Here is a 27,934-nt window from a genome sequence, read left to right on the forward strand (position 1 = left end):
AGGGAAGGGTCCAGGAGCCCCTGCAAAATGGTCCTAGACCTGGAAAAGAAATCTGCCTTACATTACTTTGTAGAAGTATGCACGAAGGACTAATCTGCTGCTTCCAACCCTTTTCAAAAAGCCATAGATTCAGCCAAAGCCCTGGCAAAGTGTGCAGTGACACTGTCTGGAACAGTTCTGTTGTAGTGGGAATAATTAAAAGCAACAGCCAGAGACTACTGTGTGTATGTGGGCGCACGTGTTAAATAAACACCAGAAACATGACTAGCTTAAAAATTACAAAAAATGGGATGATGATGTTGCACAAAATCCCTATGAGGGGAAAACAGTATGAAATGTAACAAAATTAAAATGCTAATTAAGTTTCAGCTACTGTAACTGTTATTAGATGAAAACAACTAACTGCAGTATATTTTACAATACTAGAACGGTCCATACTACTCTTATTTTTTTACATTTAACTCAGGTCACTTTCTACTGCACCTTTCAGGGATCTACTCTATTTTGCTGCCGTAACTGAGAGCTACAGCTGAGGTGTCATGGTGTGCTGTCATTCCCTGCTTGCGCAACATTTAGTAACAGGAACCACAGTTGAATCTGTAATCTAACTTTGTAATTTGAAGAACTGATAACACTTGGCAGGGATTCTTGCTAATAAAGTAGTTTAAGGAAAAAAAACAGTTACATAATCAAAATGAAAACAGTGTGACAATTTGGTATTGATGTGCCCACCCCCAAACATTTTTATTCAACTACATTTTAGCTCAAGTGTACTGTTACACATACCTTCCTTCCACAACCCCTTTTACCCATTTTTACACATGGGATTGTGGTACCTATAACATTTTAAAAATGTATATAATTATCTTAACTTGAAATACAGAGTATTTAGCTGTTTTTCACATAATCTCATATCAGAAGCAGAGTACACTTTCAAAAAATAAAATTAAGTGCTCTACTTGCAGCACATCTATGGTAGCGGTCAGAGTTATTTTCCATTTTACCAGTTCTTTATTAGACACTACATTTTTTATAAAACTAGAAAAATTTTTACTGGGGAAAATAAAACACCCAGCACATTAAGAGCTATTTTATAAGTACTAAAGTACTACTGCCATTTCTGAAATGTAGGTGTTACTGAGAAATAACTGAACTTTGAGAGGAGGGCAGATCTCCCACAATGGTACTGTGCCTTACAACACCCATGGATGGTCACTTATTTCCCTACAGTGTAAATTTACCCCTGCTTTGGTACCTATGTCTGTAGTAGATAGAGGTAGTCTATAAATGCTTTTCCACCCATGTCCAAGATTACATATACCACCTTAAAAATAACCCTTGGGTAGCGACCACCCCTGGGGTCATCACCTAGTAATCATGTATGAAATTACAAAACCTTGAGAGGATTACTGCTTACACATACATGTATATTGTATGAATCCATGGCATTTGACTGAGCACTCAAATGTTCGAAATTGCAAAACAAATATTCTCAAAAGATTCCATCTTCAGAATATTTATTTACTGTGTTTGTTTACCGGGCAATGTCCGACTGGGCATGAGGCCCATTTTCAGAGGAGGCCCGAGGAGAAAAGCTCCATACATACAAATGGACAGTATTAAACAAAGTGAACATGTATTAATCAACAATGTACAAAGCAAGTCAGTAAATAAATTAGTTCTATAACAATAATTACAAATAATTAAATAAATTAACACATTTAACAAAAAATGGCACAGTTAGTGATAAAAACTGGCCGCATGAGTTAAGTGAGAACTGTGCGATACAGTAATTGCAAGATAGAGAAATGTAGTCTACATAACAGTTAAAGACAATGCAGTATATGTGTATACATTGCTAACTGAAATTGAGTGTAGAATCAAGATAGCCTTCAGCAGGTAATAGCTGGAGCTGTGAGAATGAGCTAGTTTAGGGTAATGTAAGGGAGTAGTAGGTAGCTTAACCAGGAGTAAGGCAGGTGCAGATCCCAGTGTTTTGGTAGATGTTCCTTAAGGGGGTTTTTAAATTCATGAATGCTGGGGATTTAGCCACAGGTTGAGGAAGTGTGTTCCACAGTTTGGCAATTTTATGGGGAAAAAGGGTGGTGCCCTTTGTGTTGTGAGCTTGGGTAATCTTTAACAATAGCTTATTTGTGGATCTTAGAACTCTAGGATTACTGTTGTGTTGGACTAGATTGGCAAGTGCTGGACAGTTGTTAGGTTTGTGAATTATATTGTGGGCTATGGACAGTTGGTTAAATGTTAGGTGGTTTGGTAGTTCTAACCATTTAAGTCGGGAGAGTACAGAGCAGTGCTGGGTTCTGTAAGAGTGGCCTGTGGCAAACTTGGCGATTTTGTTGTAGCATGATTCCAGATTATTTAAGTCAGATTTACGAATGTCTGTAAATACTAGGGAGCCATAGAGGGTGGAGAGTAGATGTGTGCAGGCAGTGGCTAGTCTGGCATGGTCTGTAAGGTAAGGTTTAATTCTGTACAGGGTGCCAAGTTTGGAGTGGACTTTGATGGAGAGGAGATGTGGGTGTCAAAACTTAGGTCATCATTAATTGTGATACCTAGAAGTTAGACTTGGCTGGTGGGAGATGTGGGTGTCAAAACTTAGGTCATCATCAATTGTGATACCTAGAAGTTAGACTTGGCTAGTGGGATCTATTTTGGTTCTGTTTGTGGAAAGAAGAGAAAGTGGAGTCATACATGTTTTGGGTTTATTGTAATTGAAGGCAATTAACTTGGTTTTGTTGGGGTCAAGTATGAGTTGATGGCTAGTGAGGAAGTTTTCTATGTCCTGGAAAGATTTTTGCATTTTTGTTTGTAGGTCCTGGGGGGGGGGGTGGATTAATGCAGATTAATGTAGAGCTGTCTACAAACTGGACTATGGAGACTAGGTTGGTTGAAGAGCTGAGGTTGTTAGTAAAAATTGTAAAGAGAAGGGGATCAAGTATGGATCCTTGGGGTACACCAACAGTGATGGGTAGAAGGGGGGACAGGGTGTTCTCCCATTTGGTGGCTTGCTGATGGTTAGAGAGATAACTATGGAACCCGGACATGGCTGTTGCGTCAAGGCCATGGGATGACAGTTTATCTAGTAGGATTTGGTGGGAGACGGTGTCAAAGGCTTTTGACATGTCACGGAATATGGAGGAGACACTTTGGCTTCTGTTTATAAGATCTTGAATGGTGTTTGTGAAAGGCAGCAGGGTACTACTGGTACTATGTTTTGGCCTAAAGCAGTGTTGTGTGGGGGAGAGGAGTTTGTGATTAAGGAGGTGGACAAGGAGTTCGGAGTGAATGCATTTTTTTAAGATTTTAGCTAGAGGGAAGAGTACAGCTATGGGATGGTAGTTGGTTAGATCCTTAGAGGGGCCACCTTTGTGTAGGGGAATGATGTGGGATATTTTCATAGATGGGGTACATATCGTTCAGAGACAGAACGGTTGATTAGGACTGATATGGGATAGGCAATTGAGGGGGTAGCAACTTTAAGGAATTCATTAGGTAATTTATCAGCTGCTAGACAGCAGGGTTTGAGTTTGGAAAGGAGAGATTTTATGTAGCCTGCTTGGACTGGGGTGAAAAAGAAGGGGATGGGGGAGTCAGAAGAGGGAAGGGGTACAGTGAGAAGTGTGATTAGTTGGATTACCAAGAAGAGATGTGATTGAGTTAATGAAGTGGGTATTAAATTGAGAATATCTGGTCTTGCTAATATTTTTTTTTTGTTTATGTGGAGCTCATCTCCCTGGGCCTCTACTGAAAATGGACATATATCCAGTTAGACTAGCCCAGTCAACAAATGTAAAATAAAAATAAATATCTCCTTGATCAAGCGTCTTGCTTCCTTCTAATGATCTTCCTACTGTAATTCATGTTCTATTTTCTTCATGTTTGGATTACTGCAACTCTTTACAAATTGGTCTTCCTGATTCTGATCTTTCACTTCTACAACTTCTTCAGAACTCTTATGCAAGTTTATTATCTGGCATGTCAAGATCTCATCACATTAAGCTAAGTACTCTGTTCTTGATTGCCTGTCATATATTGTATTATGTACAAGATTCTTTTACTGGTTTACCTTTCTCTTCACAATCTGGGTCCACCATATTGAGCTTCTACACCCATACGTCTCCACCTGTACATTACAATGTTGCTCAAAAAATCTTCTTCTTGTTCTATCATTTAACTCGGTTTCTTCAGGCTTTCACTCTAACTATCAAGACCCATTACTATGGAATCATCTTCAGAGTTGGGCAATACCTACAGCTGCTGGCTTCAAAAATGCTCTTAAAAAGATATTTGCACTTGTTTTTCTATGATCACTGTTGATTACTGTAATTTGTATTTTTATTTTTATGAACAGTGTTTGGGTTCAAACAAAAACTTGGAGAGTGAACATTCAATACTTGAAACTTTTTTATTTTTTTTTTTTATCATTTATACCAACTTAGATCACACAACATTGAGAAAAGGGCAAATCCCTATCTCCGCTGTACATCAATCTCACCCACAGAAATGCCAGCATTTCTCTTTTACTAGTATTTGTTCAACATCTGAAGATTCAACAAAGTGAATTTTCCAACAAATGACTTCCATATCGCACACAAACTCACCTTTACGGCTACATCAGCTACAAATACAAAAAAGCAGAGCAATTCTATACTCTCTGTCATTCCACAAGGAGGTTCCCATGGTGTTTGCCGGAAACGTACATCTGAAGTAACAGTCAGAGATGATGGTTTCTCGATAAATGCCAGTGCCAACAAAACAAAAATGTTGAGGTTTAAAAACCTGCAAGACAATACAGTCAATAAAGACATTTTTGTTTGCAAATTAAAATGAAAAACTTACCAAAGCAGCTAACAGGCTCATATGACAGTAATACATGTAAACCTCAAAATTTGTAATTACAAAAAAATGAGATGTTTTATGCTGCATGGTGACTTAGTAAGTTATGTACTTACCATAATGTTCCATCTGTGTTGTCCATCTTCATTCTTCCTCAACTGATGGGCTCGGATCTGACTCACCCGTTACTAAAGCTCATGGTAACCAAAAAGCTCTTGAGCTTCTCCCTTACCCATAATGCACCAACCCTAAGCTACCTCAGATCTTGTTTGCTGAGTTTTACCAGAAAATGTTTAACATGCATAAATATAACATGTAAAAGTGCATGTACTCAAAGGAAAATAAACGATCTGGAGCTCTATAAAATGGCAATGATGTTCCTCTAACAGCTCATTCATCCATAAGTTTTTGAAGAGAATGGATGGGGGCTTGTGGATGGGTAAGTGAGGAAGAATGAAAATTGACAACACAGATGGAACGTTATGGTACATACATAACTTCTGAATCTGATGTTGTCAATTTTCATTCTATCCTCAACATAAGGGCAGTCTCTCTAGCTACCTATAATCCCGGGTGGACTGTAAGGAAGGATTTTCCTAAGCACAGCTGAACCCAATGATGCTCTACCCCTGGAGATCAGATATAATTTGTAATGAGTAATAAATGGATGGGGAGTAGCCAGAGTTGCTGCTGTATATATGTCATCCATGGATACTCTGAAAAGAGAAACTGAAGTTGCCATGGACCTAGCTGAATGAGCTCATATCAATACCCAATTTGCTATAGACAAATGAAATACAATCTATCAGTTAGCCATCTGGCTAAAGTTACTTTTGTGACTAGTTTACCCAATTTCAATTCTGCAAAGGAAACAACTGGTCTGTTTTTCTGACGTGTTCTGCCCTATGCAGGTAAAACGTAATAGTCTGTGAACATCCAACAAATGTAACATGTATTCACCTTTGCTTGCAAAATTAGGGAAGAATACTGGAAAATGAATGGAGTGATTGATACTAGATTCTGACAACCTTGGGAAGAAGGAGACACGTGTTTGCAGTGTTACTCTATCCTTGTAAAAGATCAAGTACAGATGTTTTGAAGACCAGGCTTAAATCTCAGAAATTCTTCTAACAGAGGTAATGGCTACTAGAAAAACAGTTTTCCAAGTAAGATACTTAAGGTCACATTTAGCTGCTGCTTCAAATGGGGAGTGTAATAGTGCCTGCAATACCAGACTGAGATCCCATGGGGGAGTAGGGTCCTTAAATGGAAGTCTCAAAAGGAGACTGCCTCCCAAGAAAGCTCTGCACAACTTATGAGAAGCTACTGAAGAACCTCCAAATCCAATGTGAAGGTTTGATATCACTGCCAACCAAATTTCAATGGTTGACGAACTAGCCCCTTTAAAAAATAAGGTTGAAAACAAGAGTACATTATGTATCAGAGCTGAAAAACGGTTCAACATTATTTTGCTGTGCCCATTAAACACATCTTTTCTATTTACTTGCACAGCATTTTCATGTTGAAGGTTTATGGGAAGAAAAAAGTATATGTTGGACAGGGGAAGAGAGCATCTGCTGTCTGGCTATTAACGGAATTGCAGAAACCAGGCCATCAGCATGAGTTGAGATGATGGGATGAATCATGCATGTCTGGTGATAGAGGAGGTCTGGAATTGAATCCAGAATCCAAGGTTGAAGTAAGCGAGGCCAAAGGAAGGGAAACCAAATCTGTCAAGGCCAGTAAGGGGAAATGAGGATGACTTTGCTCTTCAACCTGACAGCTCTCTGCAAAAATTTTGGAATTAGTCTGATAGACGGATAGGCATAAAGTAGACGGGGGGCCCATCGTGAAGTAGAGCATCCCTTGGTGATTCCCCCTGTGGGGGAATTAGGGCAAAGTAGCTGTTGCATTTGTTATTTAGGGGAAAACCAAAAGGATCACAGCAAGGCTGGCCCCATCAATGAAAAATAATTTCCATCACATTTTTGTTGAGAGACCACTCATGAGGAAGAATGCACCTGCTCAGCTTGTCTGCTATCACACTGGACTTTGCCAGAATGTGCAAAGCTATGAGAAAGTGATTGGATGAGATCACTCATTGCCACACATTGAACGCTTCTTGACACAAGGGGTATGATCTGGTCCCTCCTTATTTGTTGATGTACCAAACTACTGACATACTTTCCATTTGAATTGCAAATGTCCCCAAAGGGAAAGCATCCTGCTGGCTTGCAATGCTAATAGCACTGCTCTCATCTCTGGGACATGGATATGCAAGTTGACCTCTCTGAGGAACCAAGCGTCTTGGACAATTTTCCCCAGAAAATGCCACCCCACCCCATCTGGGAAGCATCCATGGTCAACACGACCTTGGGCTGAAGGAGAATAAACAGACGGCCTTGTAGAACCTGATATGATTGAATCCACCACCCGAGATCTCTCTTGCATGTCACAGTGATTTGTATCTTAGTTGACATGGGTTGGTAAAGTATCAACTGTTGTGTTGCTAGCATCTACTGGAGAATCCTCATAAAATCTGCTTAGAAGTACTACGGTTATTGCTGCTGACACGGATCCTAGAACTTGAAGGACCAAGCAGGCGAGTACTTCACTGTCATTGACCCTCTTCAAGTGCAATCTTTATGAGTGGATGGGAAAAGAATAGTTGTTTAAGACCTTACCACAAGCACAGATGTCCCTCTCTTCTATGTTGCAGTATTCTTAACCTTAGGGAGTTGCTGCTTACAGTACCGGACATCCAGCCAGTATACCAAAGTCTTGAAAGCAGGGGTATGTGCAACGTAGCATGGAAGAGCCATAAACTGATGCTGGCAATATCTGTAACGTCAGCACGTACCCAATTCAGAAATGGCCGCTGCACAGAGAGAGCCCCCAAGGAAAGGAGAACAAAAAGCCCCTCCAGACACCAAGCCAGTAGTTAAGGAAAGGACGCATTTGATAATCTGGTCAAAGAAAGGGGGTAGGTGGGTGGGACTGAATACTCCAACATGGAAGAGAAGGACATCTATGGCTATGGTAAGTTCTTCCACAACTATTCTATGTCCTTCTATTTTCATGTTGCAGTATTCTTAACCTTAGGGAGAGTACCAAAGCTCTCTAGGCAGAAAATGTGAGGGGCAGGAAGGGGAGTAGGTTAAATAAGACCCTGCAGAATAGACGTAGCAAACCCTGTTCTAGCCCTGGAGATGAATCTAATTTGTAACGCTCTGGTGGAGTGGGCTTTGACAGAGCAACTCACTGGTTTCCCATGAAAGGAATAACAAAAGGCAATAGCCTTAGAAATCCAAGAAACAATTGTCTGCTTAGACACGGGCTTGCCCAGGGCCCTTGGATGAAACAAGGCAAACAGTTGATCAGAGTGCCTGAATGGTTCGGTCTTGTCCAAGTAGAACCTCAGTTACCTATCAACATCCAGGGAATGCAAAGTCCTTTCGGAGGAGTTCTATGGCTGAGGGTAGAAGATGGGCAAGTTTATGGTCTGGTTAAAGGATATGTCAAACGTCTTTTGGCACGAAGGAAGGGTTAGTTCTTAGGGAGACCCTATCCTTATGGAAAAACAAGGTAGGGAAGTGAAGCCATAAGGGCTTGAATCCCAGAGACCCTCCTGGCAGAATTGAGGGCCACAAGCAAGACTGTTTTCCAAGTACAGAATTTAATAGTGGAAGAATGGGCTGGTTCAAAAGGAGATGGTGTAAGTTTTTCCAGCACAAAGTTAAGATCCCAAGGTGGGGGAATGGGCTTATGAGGTCTAATATGAAAAAGCCCTTTCAGAATCCGCTTGACATCTTACCTGGAAGCCAGAGGTGGAGTCAAGGGAAGCCCAGCTGAAATGGCAGAGAGATGCACTTTTACTAAACAGTAGGTCAACCCTGAATGGAGTAACTCACATTTACGAAAGGACCACTAGAACAGATGCTTGAAATGGGTCCTGTTTACTCTTAAGGCACCAACTGGAGAATCTTTTCCATTTAAATAAATAGTTTCTTCTAGTACTTGGTTTTCTGGCCTCCTGCAAAACATTGAGTACATCCTCTGAGAATAGGTGGCTGAAATGGGATGAGAACTCTATATGGGGATGAATAAGAGACCCCTTGCCTTGTGGGAGTAGGTCTAAGCAGTGAAGCAACCTGTGGTGATTGCCCTGGGCTAGAGTGAAAAGTAGGGGAAAACAATGCTCTCTTGGCCAGAAGGGATGCACCAAAAGGATTTTTGGTTTGTCCTTCTGTATTTTCAGGATGACTTTGTGACTCAAAGGAAATGGGGAAGGCATAAAGGAACATTCCCTCCCATGAAAAGGAGAAGGCGTCCACTTTCCAAGGTTTTCAATTTTTTTGTGCTGGAAGTTGTACACTCTGACCCTAGGGGTGGCATGTGGGAGACTAGGGTTGAATTCAGGGAGCTTTTTTGGCAGATTGTACTAGAATCAACTAAGCCCCCAGGTCTCAATGAAATGGTCTCCCTTGCACCAATACTTAGAATGAGAGCAGCTAAATTATGAGCTTTGTTAACATGCTGGTTATGTACACCTTTCTAGCAAATGAATTCTTGATTTAAATCATTTCTAGCATTGATATAAGCTATTTTATATTTATTTTTTAGGTTTTATTATTGTGATATTGTATAACACAAAATGGTCACAGTCATGCTATATTAACTACAACAGTGTGTTTCACATTTTAGAGTTAATTGTTTTAAATACCTTAATTGATTCTATTATGTAATTAAATTTTAATTAGGGGTAGTATTTAAGATGAGGAGTTTGGGTAGTTTGTGTTTCATTTCTGATTAAGTGGTTGACGAAAACGGATCTGGAATAAAGCGTTTAAAATTTGGTGTTGGCATTTCAGTTGTGGGCAGCTTCCTACATCGAGTGATTGCATTTGTTTGCTGCCTGTTCCTTGGTGTCTTTTCGGTGTTTCTTGGTTGTGGTGACACCTGCCTGTGGTTGGTTTTCACTTTCCAAGGTTGTGGATTGGGAAGCCTTGTGCAAAAGAGGGACATCTGTCTGTTCTGGGAGGAGGCAAACAGATCAGCCTGACAATACCCCACCTGTGAAATAAATCCAGAAATCCCTCTCTGTAAGCATCCATTTGTGGGAGGGTGTTAAGGTCCTGCTCAGGGTGTCTGCCAACACACTGTCTTCTGATGGAAAGTAAAAAAGTGCCTGCAAATAAATCTGTAATGCTGTTGCCCAGGACCAGATTGCCAGACTGCAAAGAGGGTAGGATCTTGTTCCTCCCTGTTTATATACCACATGACTGTCATGTTGTCTGCTATGACCTTCAGTGTGCCTGGCAGAAGGATGCCTTGAAAGGCCTGTATCGCCAGGGAAAGGGCCCTTAGCTCTTTTAGGTTGATGTGGTCCTTTCCTTCTTGAATGGACCACTCCCCCCTGTACTTTGTGTTGCATGTTGGGTACTGTGAAGGATAGCCCCCCCCCCAACCTAGATCTGATGCATCTGTGTAAAGATGCTTTTCGGGTGGAGGAATCTGCAAGTGCACCCCCTGATTGAGAGTGATAGTTGAGATCCACCAGGAGAGTTCCCTTTATAAGCAAGGAAGAAGAGGAATGTTTGTTTCCAAGTGATGGACATGTTTGTTTCAAGAATTTCTCAAAACCCACAAACTTTCTCATGTGCATCCTGGCTAGTGGGATCATGGGGATCAAGGAGGCCATGAATCATAGGATTCTCAGGAATACTCTGGCTGAGATGGTTGTCAGTGGGAGGAGGGAGTGGAAGAACTGGGTGAGAAACTCCACTTTCTGGGCAGGGACAAAGATTGACATCATATCTGTCCTTATCCTGCACCCAAGGAAAACAAGATCTTGTGAGGGAGTCATTTGAGACTTTAGGTAATTCACAGTGAAACCTAGATTCTGCAAGATCTTGCAAAACAAGTCCAGGTGTTAAGACAGGTTGAGATAATCTTGGTGTAGGATCAGATCATCATCCAAGTACGGATAACATTTGCATGCCCTGTATTCTGCAATATGCAATGACTGGGGCTAGACATTTGGTGAATACTCTTGAGGCTGTGGAGAGTCCAAAGGGCAAGGAAGAGAACTGAAAATGTGAGGAACCCACTGAGAAACAAAGAAATTTCCTGTAAGTGGGATGAATAGGGATGTGAAGGTTAGCATCCTTTTGGTCCGGGGAGGCCATGAAGGCTTGCTGGAAATAAGGGGAATCAGGTGCTGTAATGTGAGCATTTTGAAGGTGGGTACCTTGAGGAAGACACTGAGGTAGAATAGGTCGAGAATGGGTCTCAAAGGACCATCTTTTCTTGGAACCAAAAACATCCTGGAATAAAACCAGTTGGCTATCTGATCCTCGGGTACTTGTTCTATAGTGGGAAAAGAGTGGAAGCTAACTGGGTGGGGGTTGAGGAACTCCTTGGAATGGTGGAGATGCCCACTAAGTCATGAAGTATCCTCTCGATGATGGAGAGCACCCACCTGTCTGGTAATTTTCTGCCAGGAGAGTAGGCATAGGGTTAAGCATAGGGAGAGTGGAGTGGAGGTGGGCAAGAGTACAGAGTTACAGCGGAGGACCTCTGTGTCTGGCTGCCTCCGAAAGGAAGAAGGTGTAGAGGTGGATGAAGTTCTAGGAGCAGAATGTTTCCTAGGTTGTCTTCATACCATGGACTGTGCAGCAAGGGAGTGGGATGATTGTCTCCTAATAAAACTAGGTTTTTGGGGATAGCTCCTCTGGAATCTGCGGACAGGTGAAACCAGTAAATGTTTCAGATTCTGTAAATCTTTTCCTTTCTCCTGCAGTGACTTAAATAACTCTGCAGAGGCAGCTCCAAAAAGAGTGCTGATTTATCCAAAGGGGCATCTAACAATTTAGCTTGGACATCCAAAGGCAAGTGTTGGAGTCTCAACCATGAGAACCTCCTTAAGACAGAACCAGAATCAGATGATTTGGAAGAGGCTTTGACAGCATTCTTGTTGCACTTGAGTGTATAGTCACCTAGGATACTGTGGAGATCAGGGTATGCAGCTGAGCCTTAGCTGGTGAGTCAGGCAAGTCCAACAGTACAGTATAGGCCTTGGCAGGGAATCCAGAGCATATCTGGCCATATGAGTCTGATAGTTAAGTGCTCCTATGGCCAAAGTGGAAATAGTACCCATCTTCTTCCCCTACCTAGCTATAAATTTACTGTGTATCAGTAGGATAAAGGGAAGAAGGTGGTAGGTGCCTATAAGACGTGTCAGCTGAAACTGCAACAGCAGCAGGATCTGCTGGTGGATTTTTAAAAAGATACTGCTCCATTTAGTCACTTTGTAAAATCTGTCTGGCCTCTTGCTGGCTGGAGGTTGTTAATCAGGGCTCTGGGAAGCAGCAAGGAAGGCATTCTGGAATGCTGGAAGTAAGGGTAGAACTGAAGATGGAGAGGGCCGCTCCACCTGCAGTAGTTCAAAGTATGTCTTCTTGGTCTAGGAGACATCGGAGACCTCCCACTTAAAAATGTTGTCTAAGCAAGGAAATAGTATCCCCAAAGGAGAAATCCTCTCCAGGAGAGTCAGGAGTGAGGGATTCATCTTCCTTAGGAGTAACAAAATCCTCAGGGGATTCAATCTGAGAGCAATAGGTCAGGGACTCATCTGAGGAGGAAGACTTTTCCTCCGATTCTTCCAAAGAAGGTGGTGATGAGGCCTGATGAGGCCTAACTGGGGAATCTGGGTCTGAAGTACCTGAAAGCCTTGAAAATTGACTGAGAGAAGGTCCCCCAAGCAGGAGTAGGGTTCTTAGCCCTGTGTTTCTCCTTCTGTTTATCAGGAGCTGATGGTAGTAAGGCCTCAGTGGACGTACTCTGGATATCCGGTATCTGGTTCCCAGTAACAGCAAAATATCTGAAGTCCAAAGCGATCCTGGGCTGATGCTCGGCCTCAAGGATTTCACCAGATGCCCGAGGCACAGCTAGGATATTGGGCCTAATTTTCTTGGCAGTCTTCCTTGGCGGCAAGTCAGAGGTGCCCGCTACACCTTCCATCCCAGACGCCAAGCATCGGAGATGCTGATTCTCAAGATAGAGCTTTAAAGCCAACAGACAGCTTCTAAGGGTCTTGGGGACAAAGGATTGACAAATATCACAGTTCTTGTAATCATGACTTCCCCTAAACAAAATAAACACCAATCGTGCATATCCTTATGTGGTATGTCTTCCACAAGTGCACTTTCCCTTCCTAAATGACATCTGTCTGAAAAGGTAAATATGCAAGAAAAACCCCACAAGGGTACTTATATGATTGCGGACAGCCAGCAACGGTTGCCGACAAACAGATGGCCGAAGTCAAGCAAACGTCAGATTACTGGAGCTGGCAATCAGATGTCTGAAACGCACTGTGGCAGAAAAGTTCTTAACTGCGTACGTGCAGACATCACAGATACAGCTGGTATCAGTTTATGGCTCTTTCATGCTACGTTGCACGTACCCCTGCTTTCAAGACTTTGGTATACTGGCCGGATATCCAGTGCTGCAGGCAGCAACTCCCCAAGGTTAACATGAGAACAGAAGAACATCTACAAACTTGTTTCAGGAGTTCCACCTTTGTCCCTCATTGACAGGGGTGACAGGTGCTGACTGGTGGTTCTTTTTTGGGGATAAACTCTTGACTAGGCTTATAAAGGCCCCATGGCCATTAGCCTAGTAACCTCCTATGATCCTACGATCTTTGTACTACAGATTATTTTTCTGAAAGTCTGCACTCTTGAGGGAGGCATTGACTGTGTTGAAAACTGCTACTATGGATTCCAAATTTTGAGTTGGTTCTAGTTTCAACTTGTCATAGTTTATGGTTATTCCCAGGTAAGAACAAGTCTGGAGAACCAAATTTCTTGCTCTTATTAATTGATGTCTGGTCGAAGCAGTTATGAGCCAGTTGTCTAGATATGGAAACATGGGAATCCCTGCAGTCTCAAGCGAGCTGCTACTACTGCCATCCATTTGGGGAATACCGTGGGGGCTGTGGTGAGACCAAAGGGCAGAACCCAGAACTGGTAGTGACTGGCTCCCAGCCAGAAGCGCAAGTACCTTCTGGATAGTCTGTTCATCTCTGTGACAGTATGTATCCTGAAAATCTAGAGCGCCCATCCAGTTTGTCCATGCCCAGAAAAGGAAGAATGGACTGAACTGTGACCATCCAAAACTTGGTATGTTAAAATAACTTGTTCAAGTTGCTGAGATCCAAAACCCGTCTCCAATCCCCTGTTTTCTTTGGCACTAAAAAGAAACTTAAGTCATTCCTGGATTCTGCCTGATCTGGTAAGACTTCTTGGATGACTACTTTCTAGCAGCTTTTGTATTTGAATTGTTGCTTCTTCCCTATGACTAGATAGAACATTGTTGATTTTTCATGAGACTTAAGGCGGAAGGGAAAAGTGTATTATATAGCCTTTGGATATAATCCTTTGCACCCAAGTATCTTTGATGATGTCTAGCCAGGCTCTCTGTTGCAGGGATAATCGAACCCTGACTGCCTCCACAGGTGGGCAATTGGGCCTCCTTTCAGAAGGACTGGTAGGGTCTGTCCAAGAATATCTCTGGGGCCCTGTTTTTGTGGCCCTCCTCTGCCATGGCGGCATCTTCGACCATTAAGAGTGCCTCACTTTGCCCCTGGAAGAACTTTCTCCACATGTGTCCTGGAAAGGACCCTGGGATTTCCTAAACCACATCTTCAGGCCACCAATTTGATTGCCTGAAAACGATCTGAGGAGTCAAAAAACGTATGCCCACTGCAGACAGGGTCTTTCTGTCCTTCTCACACCTGGGTAAAGTTTATTACAATGTGAGGCTGAACACAAAGTGCCGTTAAAGGAAGCACTGATGAATGAAGACTTGAAGGGCTCCACAAAATCACATTATGTGCATCCAGGCATGTCTCCTGATGGACATCCTGAACCCACTGCCCTTGAGGTTCCTTCGGCTGCATGTGAAATAAGCCTCATGGATGAATTTGAAAAATATTGCATGGTAGCCATCTAAGAAGTCATGGATGCTTGGACCTATGCAGAAACAGATCCGAAGAGGGTATTTTAAAGTTCCTTGATCAAATCCCTCTGTAACCTAGTAAAATCTGCCAAATAATTCAGTGACCTTAGGGTGAAGGTAGCTGAAGCATAGATATGCTTCCCAAACTTGTCCATTGCCCTAGACTCCCTGTCAGGGGAATGAACAGTGGAAATCTGCTCGGCAAGTTCCCTTTTGCTGTCCGCCTCCACAACCATGGCTATCAACAAGCACCCTTTTAGCCCAAAACTTTCCCTGAAGATGGTGACAGAATCTTGTTTGGTCCTCTGGTTATGGGTTCAAATGTGTCTGGTTCCTTTCACACCTGCCGACAGAACAAATCAATGAGCTCACTGGCAGGTGCAGTAACCCAACAGGTAGACGGGCCAAGTACTGAAAGTGTCCAGGAATACCAACTCCTCAGATGAAGGGTTGCTTGGGGGTCCAACCACCTCTCTGTTTTAGGATCTGAAGGATGTCTGCAATCTTTTGGAGGTGATATTGGGGACCCTTTCACCTTCAACGAAGTCCGTATCCTCCATGACTGACTCATGTGGAGAGAGTCCAGGTGCTTCCTCAGTAGGTGCTCCAGGGAAGTTTCGGAAGAAACCAATACCCTGCACAGAAACTAGTAGATCACAGACTGAATATCCCTTTGATAAAGAATAATGAGGCTCTAAGCACAGATATATCAGGGTAGAAGGTTGAAGATCAGAATGGGTTAGATCCGTTCAACCTGTTGGAGCAGAAAATACCCTCTTCATCTCAAAGGCCAATCACCCCAAGGAGACAGAGAGAGAGAGAGAGAGAGACAGGGAGAAGACCCCAGTGCAGAGAAGGAAAGCTTCTGGACTGATGTCCTCCCCTGCTCCAAAGGCAATCTTCCAGAGGAAGAAGCTGGAGCCAAGGTATCCACTGCTGAGGCTCTGAAGAGCAGAGATAGCTGCATCAAGTTGACTCCAGCACCCTGGATCTGAAATGAAAGCCTCGGCTCAGAGTCATCTGGATCCAAAGAAATGTGAACTAGAGCACTCTGAGTAAACCTTGTATCTGAAGATAATGCCATCTTCAAATCAGAGCCTAACAGACACAGGAGGTTCGGATCCCAGGGCTTTGAAACAACCAAAGGGATCAAAGGAGGAGGTGGTAGTTGATGGATGGGCCTCCTGACCTGAGGGGGGTAGGAGCCGGCAAGACACCCATCTGAATCAATGGAAGGCGAGTATCTGGTCCTGGGGAGAACTATAGGAATAGGACTAGAGGCGTTCGAATATGAATGCTTTTTCTTCGGAACCAAGACAGTCAGAACCATCTCCTTTTCTTCCTCTGATCAGAGGGTGAAGAGCTTTGGGGTCCTTTTTTGGATCCAGCTTAAGTCTTTTTCTAGTTGGCTTTGAAACAGAGGTGGATGAGGTAGAAGGCCTCGGAGACAAAGACTTAAATTCTTTTGTTTTTCATTTGGGGGATTGAGCCCCAGATATCGCTTCTCCACCAAATAAGTAAGGTAACAATCCTTTAAATACGAGTTAATTTTTACTCTCTACAAGTGCTCTAGGATTAAACTTATGACACATGGAATAATCTTCTTGTAAATGTTGTGGTCCCAGGCGATAGACACACAGTGTCTCAGCATCAGACAGTGGAATCTTGTACTCAGACTTGACACACACAAACCCAGATGGGCATCTTTCCACCATAACAGTAACAATAAAACAGCGAGAGTAAGGAAGAGTTTTTTTTTTTTTTTTACACACATATATATATATATATATATATACACACACACATATATATATTTACATATATATATATATATATATATATATATATATATACACACACACACACATACATACACATACATGAACATACATACACAGATACATACATACATATGAGAAAGAGCCAAGACAGTAAAAATTTTACCAGGGATGGTAAAAAATGACTACACAAAAGTATAGAAAGATATATTTATAATTACGGAGGACTACATGATCCCAAGCAAACTAAAACAATGAGTGGGAAGATCACTAAAAAAACAATCAGTAAAAACAAAATGAAAACTCCAGCAAAGCTAGAACTTCCAATAAGTGACCTCCCAAACCTCTTGTATCAGAGGCACATGGGATATATACAAATGATCCTTATGAACATCTGGTGTTTCAACTAATTGGCAATTCTGAATGCCCATGACTTGTTTCGTCATTTTAATGGACAATTTCAGGCCAATAAAGCCAAACCCCACTAGCTGTGGATATGCACATTTCGGCCTTGTTATGACCTCATCGGCACAGCACAAGCAGAGTATTTGACTAAGCATTAGAAACACAGGGCTGTTATACCCAGCTGATGTCCATTTTCATTAGGGTCACTGCAAAAATATCCCAAACAACAAACTAAAACAATGAGTGAGAAGGTCACTTAAAAAACAATCAGTAAAAACAAAATGAATTGCCAATTAGCTGAAACACCTGATGTTCATAAGGATCATTTACATATATCTCGTGCCTCTGATACAAGAGGTTTGGGAGGTCACTTATTGGAAGTTCTAGCTTTGCTGGAGTTTTCATTTTGTTTTTACTGAAGACTAGTGATGGAAAAAAGGAGAGAGGAAAAAGGGGAGATTACCAACTATGGTAATTCAGCAACTATGCAGTCGTACAAGGGTAAGGGTTAAGAAAAATAAGAAGGGATACTAAAATAAAGGAAAATATTAGATTTTAAGAGATTTTAAAAGGAAAAAAACTTGCACTTATCTGTGAAACATTGAGAGCTATGCTGACCACATCTTTTTGCGAAAAGCGGCAAATGAGTACTTTAGAGTTGGTGCATTATGGGTAAGGTAAAAGCTCAAGAGCTTTTTGGTTACCAAGAGCTTTAGTAACAACCAAGCCAGATCAGAGTATCAGATCCGAACCCATCAGATGGGAACGGAATGAAAATTGACATCAGATCATGCATTCCCCCTTTCTGAGCTGAAGATATGTGGTACATCTTTTTCTAGAAAGTAATCACAAATCCTAAATGAGGTGCTGAACTTAGACTTTTATACAGATGTTGAGAGCAAAAGCACTAGTACTGAAAATAAAGCAGTTTGCATTTTACAGACCTGTTCAAAACACAAGGTAAAGCCACTGAGTCAGTTTATACTGACATGAAAATATAAATGTTGTAAATACAAGCTCCTCTTTTAGACAATAAAAGTGGACAAGAAAGGTAATTTACTCAACTAGTCCCATATCACTACCAAACCTTTTTTATTCACCACTATGCACAGATTACAGCCATCACACTACCAGTCCCAAACAACTGTAAAGAACATTTAAGACCCTAAACAAACTACTCCAACTCTATTTTTACCTCAGAACCCAACTCATTAGCTGTGGTGATATACACCCAAACCCAGACCCACAAAATCTAGGAGCCCCAGCCCTCAACCTGAATGATGCCCTACTCCACAGAGTCAAATCCATGCTCCTCATTTAAATTTAAATGTCATAAGTATACTAAACGATGTCCACGACCTTCATGCACTACTCTCCTTTTATCAACCTGAGATAGTCATACTAACAGAGACTTAGCTTAAACCAGGCAACCACAACAATGAAATCACTCCACCAGGTTACAATATAATTGGTAGTGATAGAATGGATAAAAAATGGGGGGGGGGGGTTGCTATAGTGTATAACTCACACCTCAACCTTCAGAAAGTAGACATAACAACCCCAGACCTCGATAAAGTTGAACTCCCTCTAACAAAACTAAAACTTAATGATAGTAAACACATCATCATCATAGGATGCTGCATCCCTCCAGGCAACAATATCCCTATTACAGGAAAAACTCCTAGAAAGGATATCCAACTCCCTCCCCCAGGAAAGCATAGTATTAGGAGTCCTTAATACTGACTGGCGAAACTGTTCCAGTCATAACCCACTCGCCCATATTAACCTACATGGCCTAACCCAACTCATCACTTTTCCCACAAGAACAGACAAGAGAACCAAACACCAATCCACTCTAGACAGGATACTCGTATCCCACCCATCACTGATATCCCTAGTAGGGTGTCTACCAGGCACCCTGACTGACCACCAAGCCACATTCCTACTCGGATCAAAATCAACACAACTGACCCAAATATCTACGCACCTACTTAGAAACAAAAAAAAAAAAACACTCCAACTTTATAAACGACCTAAAAATGTGCAAATGGACCCCCCTAAAAACCTACCTCTTGAAGCTGTACTATATTTCAATAGTACCTTCTTAAACACTCTTAACCATCACGCCCCATCCAGAACAACAAGAATTCAAACTAAATATGCCCCCTGGTTAACACCAGACACAAAATCCCTCCTCAAAAAAGAAAAGGCCTGGACCAACTACCTCATCAGTAAATCCCAATTGAACAAACAAATATACGTTGAACTACGTAACAAAGCCAAAAGACTCACCAAAACAGACAAAACATCTTACTACCAAAAGTTACAGGATTAAGCACAGGAACAACCCACAAAAATATTGGGCAGCATTTAACTGTATTCTACAACCAGGTAAAAAAACTACCCCAACCCCAAAAATAGATAACAAAGAAGACATCCCCACTCAATTTAATAAATACTTTACAGAAACCATCCAGACCCTTACAAACAACCAACTCTATGACAACATCCCCACCCCAACTAACAATTGCCCCAAGTTCAGCTTCCACCCAGAACCAACCAAATCCATTGAAAAACTACTCTGCAAAATCAAACAGTCTCTAGCCACAGATAAATTACCCGCTGAATACCTCCACCTGGCTGCAGAAGCCATGTCATATCCTGTCTCCATCCTAATTAACAGATCCATCTCCGAGTGTATAGCACCCAAGCTATGGAAAATATCACATATCATTCGTCTACATAAAGGGAGAACCTCCCTGGAACTCAATAACTACCGCCCTATAGCCATACTACCCCCCTTTATCTAAAAATTTAAAGAGAATAATACACAAGCAACTAATGCAACATCTCCTAGAAAATAATCTAATAGCAATACAACAACATGGCTTTAGACCCTTCCATAGCACCACCACCGCACCAACATTGTCAATACTCACAGAAACAACAGACTCCTTGTATCTGCGACCTTCCTTGACTTGTCCAAAGCATTCGATATGGTTAACCACAATAAACTCCTTCTTTCACTAGCAATTCTAAACCTTACCACCCCTGCCATCTCCTGGTTCAAAAACTACGTAGAGGGAAGGAAAAGTACAGTTTTGTACCTACCATAAATGTAGATGTCCGATAGGAATGCATCTGCAGTCCTTACAAATGGGTTGTCCTGTCGTCAGGCAGCCCTTCGGTCGGCCGGATTCCAAAGTCTGGGTCTGGCTTCGGCTGGTGTCGCACTTCACCCGACGTCATCGCTGCAGTTTTTCGGGTATAAAAGCATCAGCCGACGCCATTTTCCTCAGTGTTTCTTGCCCCAGATGCCAGGTGCCCTCTTGGAAGGCTAAATTTGGATACATGCCAATGTTTCCAAATAGTAGAGAGAAAACACATAAAATAAGCATGTATGTACATATATACAAACAAATACACCATAATAGATCCCCCCCAAGCTAGCTGAAGGATGGCAAATACCCTAGGAGTACCACAGAGGGGAAGGTGGGTGGGTAATCCTGACTGCAGATGCATTCCTATCGGACATCTACATTTATGGTAGGTACAAAACTGTACTATGTCCTTCAAGGATGCATCTGCAGTCCTTACAAATGGGTAGAATACCATAGCTAAACTAGGGGAGGAGGAAAAAAGGAGAGATTATGGTGTAGTTAGGATCCCTTGCAAAACAGCAGTGGCAAAACCTGCTCGGGATCTAGAGTATAAAGGTAAATTGTAATGCTTGGCAAATGTATGCACGGAGGTCCAAGTAGCAGCCTCTATAATGTCCTTGGTAGCCACTCCTCGTAAGAAAGCTGTGGTAGTGGCTGTAGCCCTTGTGGAGTGAGGCCTGATGTTCTCTGGAGTTTTCTTTCCATGGTAGGAGTAACAAAATCTAATGCAATTTCCTATCCATTTGGAGATTGTCTGTTTTGAAATTGGTTTTCCTTCCTTTCCTGTTGCATATGCTACCAGAAGCTGGTCAGTTTTTCTGTTGGACTTGGTCCTGTCCAGGTAGTAGCGTAATTGTCTATGTACATCCAAGGTATGCAAGAGTCTCTCCCCCCTGTTCTGTGGGTTGGGGAAGAATGTAGGTAGGTGGATAGCCTGATTTAAAGACACTCTTGATACCACCTTAGGCATAAATGTAGGATTTGTTCTCATGGACACTATCTTGATGGAAGATCAGGAAGGGTTGTACTGCCATTAATGCCTGTAGTTCAGAGACCCTTCTTGCTGAAGTTATTGCCAGCAGGAAAGCAGTCTTCCAGGATAAGTATTGTAATTCTGCTGTTGCTGCTGGTTCTAAAGGGGGAAGTGTCAATTTTTCTAGCACAAAGTTCAAGTCCCATGCTGGCAATGGTGGTTTCCTGAGCGGTTTTACATTTTTAATTCCTCTCAGAAACTGTCTGAGCAGAGGATGAGAGAAGACAGGAGGATCCAAGCTGTATTCTGCTGAAATAGCTGATGCATGTATTCTTGATGGAAGAATAGGACAGGCCTGTATGGAAGAGCTCTGCCAAGTACTCCAGGATGTTGGCTATGTTTACCAGTGTCACATCTTTTCCCTTTGCAGTACTCCAAATGAGACATCTTTTCCATTTTGCTGCATAATTCTTTCTTGTCGAAGGTCTACGAGCCTCCAGGATTATGTCTTTAACCCTTTGGGATAAATTTGGGTTAATTGCTCTTATGTAATGTTCCAGGCAGTTAGCTGCAGAGTTTTCAGGTTTGGATGCAGGATGTTGTAGTTGTTCTGTGTTAACAGTAATGGGATCAGGGGTAGTGTCCATATTTGTTCCAGAGACATGCTCCTCAGCAATGGGTACCAATGTTGTCTTGGCCAGTCTGGAGCTATCAGAATGATCCTTGGACGTTCCTATTTGATCTTCAAAAGCACCTTGTGCATCAAAGGAAGTGGTGGGAATGTGTATGCTGTCAGGTTTTTTCAACTGAAAGATAGGGAGTCCACCTTCCAAGCAAGTGGGTGGTACGTCCTTGTGCAGAATTTCTTTAGCTGGTGATTGAGTGGGGATGCAAATAAGTCTATTTGTGGTAATCCCCATTCTCTTGTGATGGCTTTGAAGATGTCCGGATGCAGCATCCATTCGTGGGCATCTGTGGTAGTTCTGCTTAATATGTCTGCTAGAATGTTTTCTTTTCCCGGTACAAAAATTGCTTGTAACTGAATGTTGTAGCTCAGAGCCACATCCCATAGGTCCAGTGCCAGCCGGCATAGAGGATATGAATGTGTGCCTCCCTGTTTGTTGATGTACCACATAACTGTGGTGTTGTCTGTCCTTATCATCAACTGACCTTCTTGGAGAAATGGTCTGAATGACTGGATTGCCAATTTTACTGCCAGCATTTCCTTTAGATTTATGTGCAGGCAGCTGGTCTTGAGTCCATAAGCCTTGTATGCACTTGCCCAGCATGTGTGCCCCAACCGAGGTCTGAGGCATCTGTCGTGATGGTTTGGCTTGGTTGACTGTTGCAGAAGGGCAATCCTGTGTTTGATTGACAGGCCTGAGCCCACCATAGGAACTCTTGCTTCAGGCATGGGATTATTGGAATTTTGGTTTCTAGGCTGTGCTTGTGTTGGGACCACAAATTCTTTAGGTACCACTGTAGCTTTCTCATATGCAGTCTGGCATGAGGGACCAGAATTATGCAGGATGCCATGAAGCCTAGGGCTTGTAGTACTTTTCTTGCAGTTAGATGGTTCTGCTTTGTTAATGCCAAGAAGTAGAGAGGTAGTTGCTCTTTCTTTTCTGCAGTTAGGAATGCCACTTGTTTTGATGTGTCCAGCTCTGCACCCAGAAAGGTTATTCTTTGGGATGGAATCAGCCTTGACTTTTTTATACTGACTGTATATCCCAGGGCTTGCAGCAGGTAAATGACTCTTTGTAAGTCTTCTGTTAGCTTGCTTTTGTTGTCCGCTTGTATCAGGCAGTCGTCCAGGTAGAGATAAATTTGGATCCCCTGAAGTCTGCAATGAGCAATTACTGATGCCAGGCATTTCGTGAACACTCTGGGCGCAGTAGATAAGCCAAAGGGCAATGCTGAGAATTGATAATGCTCTGATCCTGCAAGAAATCTGAGGTATCTTCTGCAAATTGGTCATATGGGGACGTGCAGGTATGCCTCCTTGAGATCTAGAGTTACCAGCCAAGACTCCTTGCCCAGCATGGGAAGAAGCTGCTGTAGGGTCAGCATTTTGAATTTTGGAACAATGAGGAATGTGTTTAAAGCGGACAGGTCTAGAATAGGCCTCCATTTGTTCTCATTTCTTGGTACCAGGAAGAGTCTGGAGTAAAATCCCTTTCCTTGCTCCATAGATGGTACCTTTTCCACAGCTCTCATTCTTAATAGTTGAGATATTTGCTTTAGAGCTTCTGCCCTTTGAGTAGGTGGTAGGTTTGGCATTCCTCTCTTTCCTGGTAGAGTATGGAAATGGAACCTGTAACCTTGGTCTATAGTTTGCAAAATCCATTTTTCCCTTGTGATGCAATGCCAGTTCTTTGAAAATAAGGTTAGCTTTCTGCCTAAGGGTGCTTCTAGTTGTTCCCTGGTAGGCGGTGCCCACAGCCAAGTCACTGTGATTGTGTTGTTGTAGTGGTGGTGGCTGCGTCCGTGCCTCGCTGGTTGTTACCTTGCCACTGGCGTCCCCTGTAAGCACCCCTGGATTGGTTTCTGCCTCTAGAACGCCTATTCCTGCCTCTCTGTGTCTTAGAGGAGTCCGGAAAGGACCAATTCTTGGAGGGCCAGTTCCTGCTAAACCTTGGAGGTTGAACCTGTAAGAAATCTTTCACTGTTTGTACAGATTTCGCCTTCTCTTCCATCTTTTTTAGTACCTGCTGTGCAGGGGAACCAAATAAATTGACCTTGTCCATGGGTGCATCCAAAAGCTTTGATTTGACATGGTCTGGTAATGCCTGTTCTTTCAACCATGCATGTCTCCTGATAACTGTGCCAGTCATGGCTGATCTAAAGGAAGCCTCCAGTGCATCATAGCCACATTTTAAAGAATGGTTACTAACCTGCTGTATGTTATGTACCATTTCCTGAACATATTTTTTATCTAAAGATTCTTCAGAGGACAGTTTTTTAGTTAACTGGTCAAGCATAAACTCTTGATATTGAATCATATGAAATTGGCAGTTCAAAGCCCTAGCTGACAAAGTAGCAGAGGTGTAAACTTTTTTACCCAATCTCTCTAAGGACCTGGATTCCCTTTCAGAGGGGAGGGGGTTTTTAGTAGAAGTAGCTGCTACAGCTTTAGGGTCCTGGGAGATAGTCTCTGGATCTGCAAAAGGAGCCTTGTATAAATGGTGATGAGTGTCCGGGACCCTGTAGAACCTATCGGGCTTAGCAGGAGCCGGAGGTAATGAATCAGGAGCAGTGCAAGCATCATTAAATGCATCATCTACAACAGAAAGAACTGGAGGTATAGCTAAAGGCCTATGTTGTGGCAAATGTAGAAAGGTTCTAAGCCTTTTTCTGGAGTCTGAGAAATCTTGGCCCTGCCACTGAAATTGTTCCCTCATAGCATGCAAGGTTTCCCCAAAGGAAAATTCCTCAGGTGGAGAGGCTGAAGGAATGGACTCTTCAGCATCAGAGTCTTCGTAAGGGGAATAAGGAGCCTCAGGAGGGTCTGTATGTTCTGAGTCATCAGAGGAATCGTCTGTGGATACTGGGCTCAGGGGGCTCTGCTCTAGGCCTCTTTTCTGGAGGTGGGTGAGAGGTCCTGTCTGGATGAGGCTGGGATCCACGAATTAAAGAAATGAGATCCTCAGCCAAAGAAAGCATATGGGAGCTGGTGCTGGGCCTGTGTGAGGGGGGTTTGGCAGGCACCGTTTTTGAAGTTTTCGCTGCTTTAGCCCTGGCAAAGGCCTTAATAGACATGGCTGCAGGAGGCCTAGCAGCTCCACGTGCAGGGGTAGAAATATCCAGGGGAATAGTGTCTGATAATTCCTGAGAAACCGCAACAGAAGGTTGGATTTCAGAAGCCGATTCTACCAGGTTAGAGGAGGCCTCGGTAGAAGGCATGGTTTCGGCTGAAGAAAGAACCGCTTGCTCGGTTTCAGCCGAAACCGAGACACTCGCGGTCTGCTTAATCGCGGTTTCGGCCGAAACCGCGGACCGCGAGTGTCGGTCCTTTTCTTTGCGTTTTTTGGTAATTTGCATTGTCGGAGGATCCGACGGCATAATATAGGCAAAATCAGAGCCGAAAATCTGTTCAGCAAACTCCGACCGACGTCTAAGCGTCCGTCGGTTAAAAGAAGCACAGGCTAGACAAGATGCTACGTCGTGGTCTGGGCCTAAACAATGTATGCAGTAGGAGTGGAAATCTTTGAGGTATTTGTTTCCCACAAGATAAACTGTTATTCACTTTCTCTGACATCGGCTGAGGCAAGAAAGAGTCCCCAACGGGGTACTTAGCTTTTTAGAAGTCTTCGAAGTAGTATTCGGTAGTAGTAATCTCTGGATCTGACCGACCGGCACTTGCGAACAGCTTCTGCTTCGGGCGCCACGCGGCAAGAAAGACTGGGGAAAATGGCGTCGGCTGATGCCTTTATACCCGAAAAACTGCAGCGATGACGTCGGGTGAAGTGCGACACCAGCCGAAACCAGACCCAGACTTTGGAATCCGGCCGACCGAAGGGCTGCCTGACGACAGGACAACCCATTTGTAAGGACTGTAGATGCATCCTTGAAGGACATCAAGCTGTTATGTGGCAAAATCAACTCTCCCCCTTCCTATCAGTCTCCCTAGGAGTACCCCCAAGGCTCCATCCTGGGGCCACTTCTTTTTACCCTCTTCAATCAGCTCCCAAACAGTATTCCTAAAGCCTCAATAGTGCAACATGCAGATGATACCACCATAATATGCACAGCCAAATCAACTGACATCCTTCACTCCCCAACACAAGAATGCTTTTCTCTAGCAGAAACCTGGATTACAAACCAAAGGCTCATTCTGAACCCAAGTAAAACAAAGCTAGTACTCTTTAGCTCCCACAGAGCCACACCTCCCACTGATTCTTCATCGCCTCCTTTAACAAGACCACAATCACCCCCACAAATCATACCAACCTCTTAGGGGTTGAAATAGATAATCACCTTAGATTTGACCTACATATTTCTATAACCATAAAAAAAGTACATAAAAAACTTGGCCTACTGTATCGCAATAAAAAATTCCTCACTGACCCCTCCAAAACTACAATAGCGAGGACTCACCTACTATCCACCCTACTTTATGCCTCCCCCGTGCTTACAAATTTCCGCAAACCTGACCTAAACAAACTTGATAATTGTTATAATCTTCTTCTTCTTTCGGCTTTTCCCGGTTAGGGGTCACCACAGCGGATCACCTATCCGCTCATGATTGGCAGTAGAGTTTTATGGTGTCGCGTTGCCAGCCCGGTGCCCAACCTTCCACAGAAAGCACACATGCACACACTCACACCTATGGCCGATTTAGAGTGTCCAATTCACCTACAGCATGTCTTTGGGGTGTGGGAGGAAACAGGAGCAACCGGGGGAAACCCACGCGACCACAGGGAGGACATGCAGACTCCGCACAGAAGGCACCCCAGCCAAGGACTGAACCAGAAAACCTCTTTTAGCAATGCTAACCACTGCACCACCATGGCCGCCCTTGATAGTTGTTATAATAAGATAGCCAAATTCGCTACAACCTCTCCCATCAGAACATATCACTGTGAATGCCTAAAAAAATTCATATGGCTAGAATTACCACTACTACAACTCAATCAACTATAACTAGCCCACAAAATAATACATAACTCTGAAAACACCCCAGCCCTACAAAACCTTTTGCAACCCTATACAACCACCAGGCCCTTAAGGTCTAGCACTTTTTGAATAATTGACTGTGCCCCTGTATCCCCCCTGGCTCATGTATCATTAGAACACTTCACCTAACTTGAGTAACTCTGCTAAGCCAACCAATCATAGTACTGCACCCACTTAGGACTGTTACTCTACTGCTCATGCCATCTCTCCAGGAGTTAGGGAAAACTACCCCAGCAATGTTGAGCTCTCCATAAGCAATTAAAACCAGGAGAAGACATATTGTAAATCAATTTGTTATCCTTCTCAACTAAAACCAGGCGAAGACATATAGTGAATCAATTTGTTATCCTTCTCAACTATAGCGAGCATCATCTGCTCTCTCAGAGTTTATTCTATGTCTAAAAAAAAAAACAATAAATCCAACCGTTTATTCCACTTGCTTCTCTCTCTCTAGCGCCTCGGCTTCAAACAAAGACTCCTTGAAGGCTGTTTGAAGCAGAGGCGCTAGAGAGAGAGAAGCAAGTGGAATAAACGGTTGGATTTATTGGCAGTTGTCTTTTTTCCTGTTGGATTTATTCTTCTTTTGGTGCTTGTGTTGTTTTCATCTTTATTCTATGTCTCTCTGCTTTTACTCTGATAGTAAATCTATCACATGAATCCTAAACTTAGGAATAGCTTCTAAAATTTATTATATTGTAGAGAACTAATGTATCCTGTTAGTTAATATGTATGTCAAAGTCTCTTCTATGGAAATTGTTTATCAAAAGTCTGTCCTTAAAACTATGTTTTGTAAAAAATTGTTCTCTTGGAGCTTTCCTCCCTGGGCCTCCACTGAAAATGGACTTGTAATCCAGTTGGACTCTCCCGGTCAACAAATGTAACAAATAAATAAACATTATTTTCAGTCTGGCCAGTGAGAAGCTGGGAAAGGTGAACTGTACACAGTGTGCAACCAAGAACAGATGTGCACAGTGACAACTGCACAACCATAAAGCCATATGTAGTACTGCCCAGAGCCACAAAAGATATACTGAATAACTACACTGACTTATTTAAATAGATAG

General features: G+C 42.7%; 1 protein-coding gene across 1 annotated transcript in view; it reads right to left on the reverse strand.

Moving 5' to 3' along the window:
* TPCN2 (two pore segment channel 2) overlaps positions 1-27,934 on the reverse strand; it is a 1,483,468-nt gene that overhangs the window by 1,116,383 nt on the left and 339,151 nt on the right. The window contains exon 4 of the mRNA XM_044082617.1: positions 4,623-4,800. Coding sequence (XP_043938552.1) covers positions 4,623-4,800 — 178 coding nt within the window. The remainder of the gene's footprint in view (positions 1-4,622; positions 4,801-27,934) is intronic.

Source organism: Protopterus annectens, chromosome 9.part0 (genome assembly GCF_019279795.1).
Source record: "Protopterus annectens isolate FY-2018-M chromosome 9.part0, PAN1.0, whole genome shotgun sequence".
NCBI classification, from domain to species: domain Eukaryota; kingdom Metazoa; phylum Chordata; order Ceratodontiformes; family Protopteridae; genus Protopterus; species Protopterus annectens.